Source organism: Phaethon lepturus, unplaced genomic scaffold (genome assembly GCF_000687285.1).
Source record: "Phaethon lepturus isolate BGI_N335 unplaced genomic scaffold, ASM68728v1 scaffold30469, whole genome shotgun sequence".
In the NCBI taxonomy this organism is placed as follows: Eukaryota; Metazoa; Chordata; class Aves; order Phaethontiformes; family Phaethontidae; genus Phaethon; species Phaethon lepturus.
In genome coordinates, this window is record NW_010563274.1 from 364 (window position 1) to 3296 (window position 2933).

Here is a 2933-nt window from a genome sequence, read left to right on the forward strand (position 1 = left end):
GTCTCATGAGAGCAGAGTAGAGGGAGAGAATGACTCTGCACTGTTCACCCTCAAGAAGAGGCAGGTTGACTTGTGGATTTAAGATAAGATTTGCTCAGGTCTCAGCATTAGGAGTCAAATGAAACTCTGTCAGACGGGAAACAGAGATAGGGCACAGGCAGACCAAGACAACCAACCTCCTCCTCCTCCCCATCAACTGAGGAAGTAGTACTGCAATCTCATTTGAAGTTTTCCTTCCCAACAGCACCTAAAAAACATAAGCTTGGCATAAAATAGCTTGAGCTCTCACTTGACGTCTGCTTTTCTCTGATTAACTATCAGTTGCATTATTGCCTGCTCCCCAGGCAAGGGACATAGCCCTTGCCTATGATAGAGTTTAGCAACAGTTAACTGTGAAAGAAAAGTAAATGTAGAAAACAAGGGTGGGAAATGGAAATGGAAGAGGAACCGTCAGAGTACAAGAATCTTTTCCATCTTGCCATAACATGCTTTCCTGTTCACACACTGTGGGCAGAACTCCACTATGTGACAAAGACCTGCTGTGCCAGACACCAACACCTAGCTTCATTGATACCTAGTCTCAGAGCTCAAGCCTCCCCCTACCTCTTCATTTCCATCCTTCAGGGACTGAAGGTTTCCCAGCTCCATACCACATGGAGCAGTCACCAGCCCCCTAACTCTATCCCCAGCTTGAGGAGCACATACAGCACACGGCAAACCCAAGTCAGACGCAGTCAGGGTGCAGATCCTACCTTGGCAACTGGTGATTTCCTCAGGTTGGCCTTAAGAATAGCAACCCGGGACTTCTCGTCAGGCAGGGGGATGTAGATGAGTTGATCCAGGCGGCCAGGGCGCAAGATGGCTGGGTCAATGATGTCTGGCCTGTTGGTGGCACCAATGATGAAGACGTTTTTCTTGGTGGACATGCCATCCATCTCTGTCAGGATCTGGTTGATGACACGGTCTGCAGCACCACCACCATCTCCGATATTTCCACCTCGAGCCTTTGCAATGGAGTCCAGCTCATCAAAGAAGAGCACACAAGGGGCTGCTTGGCGGGCCTGCAATAAGCAAATGGGAACAATTACTCCATGTTAATACCACCAGGCAAGGGGCGTGCTGATTTCACACTAAGCCTACCCTACAGTTAATGCAGCTCAAAGGAGTACCAGAGCACTGCTGCCATAAGGAGAGCTTGGAGGAGCTGCTCCGGAAGTCTCCTGCCACACAAACCCTCAATAAATTTTTCCTAACCCTCAATCAAATTCTCCTGAACAACAAGCTGTATTTCCTCAAAGCTAGGAGCATTGTGAACCAAGCAGAAGGGTGGTAACTCCAATGCCTAGAGGGAAAGCTAGAGCCAATTTGCCTGGACCAGAACTCTCCCTGCAAGATCTGGGGACATCAATTGGTTATTTAGGCACTCAAGTATCAGTAGGCAAGATATATCAAATGGAAGGGTAAAATCCAATCACTGTCTTCAGCTACCTAATGGGTAGTCATAGGGAAAAGGGAGCCAGATCCTTCTTTGAAATGTGCAGCGAAAGGATGAAAGACCACAGGCACAAATGGCTGCAAAGACAGTTCCAGTTAGAAATACGGAAAAAAAAAATTTCTTCACAATGAGAGAGCTCAAACACTAGCACAAGGCCCAGAGAGGTCAGGGATTCTCCATCCTTAGCACATGTTCAGAACATGAGGCCCTGTGCAACTTGAATTTCCAGGTTATCTCCCTGCTCTGGACAAACAGCTGGACCAGATGGCCTCTGAGGTTCCCTCTCAACCTAAATTTTTCTCTCTCACTCTCCTTCCAGCTTTGCTCTTTCAGCACCTTCCCTGACCACAAGAGTGAAGATTCCCAAGATAATCCACACAGATACCTCCTGGGACAGGAGATCACACTACTTATGGGGGAACTGGGTAGAAGTGAGCTCCTTTCTAAGCCATATATATTGCAGGAAAAGAATAGACTAGATTAGAATATTTCAGTTGGAAGGGACTGACAATGATCATGTAGTCCAACTGCAGAAGAACAACCCATAGCTTGTTTCAAAAATCTGTAGAAGGTGATGGCTAATGAGGTGTCAAAGTAAGCTTTCAGGCATGCAGAGAATATCTATGCCATCCTAATGCTAGCCTCACTGCTAAGACACTGGGGCATTTATCATCCTGTAACAACAGATATAAATTGCAGCAGGAGAAAACCATTTAAATAGCTATGTTGCCATAGTGAATTAATCAGAAAAGCAGCCTCTGCTCTCAGTGCAAGTGGGGAAAACACAAAACACAAACAAAAACCAGGCCAGCAGTAAGACAAATGCAGTGGAGAAAATGTTTTGGGGGTATCTCAGCACAAACATAGCACAAGTAGAAGATACACTTACCTTGTCAAAGATCTCACGTACGTTAGCTTCAGACTCGCCAAACCACATGGTGAGCAATTCTGGTCCCTTGATAGAAATGAAGTTTGCCTGGCATTCATTGGCAATGGCTTTGGCCAGCAGTGTCTTACCACAACCAGGTGGCCCATAGAACAGAACCCCTTTTGATGGGGTCATGCCAAATTTGAGGAACTTGTCTGGGTGCTCCACAGGATACTGAAGGAAAACAAACCAAACAAACAAACACCTCTCATGATGAGCCAGAACAGGTCTGTATCTTAGAATCATAGAACAGTTTGGGAAGGGACCTCAGTGCCAGGGAAGGTTATGGAACAGATCATTTTGAGTGCCATCACATGGCATGCACAGGACAACCAGGTGAACAGGCCCAGCCAGCGTGGGTTTATGAAAGGCAGGTCCTGCTTGACTAACATCATCTCCTTCTATGATGAGGTGACCTGCTTAGTGGATGAGGGAAAGGCTGTGGATGTTGTCTACCTGGACTTCAGTAAAGCCTTTGACACAGTTTCCCACAGCATTCTCCTGGAGAAA

General features: G+C 46.6%; 1 protein-coding gene across 1 annotated transcript; it reads right to left on the reverse strand.

Moving 5' to 3' along the window:
- Positions 1–752: 752 nt before the first annotated feature.
- LOC104626582 (transitional endoplasmic reticulum ATPase-like) lies at positions 753–2597 on the reverse strand (the record flags this gene model as incomplete). Its single annotated transcript, XM_010294528.1, has 2 exons — positions 753–1061; positions 2385–2597. Coding segments are annotated over 2 exons (522 nt in total), but the record flags the coding sequence as incomplete, so codon positions are not given.
- Between the last annotated feature and the right edge of the window lie 336 nt (positions 2598–2933).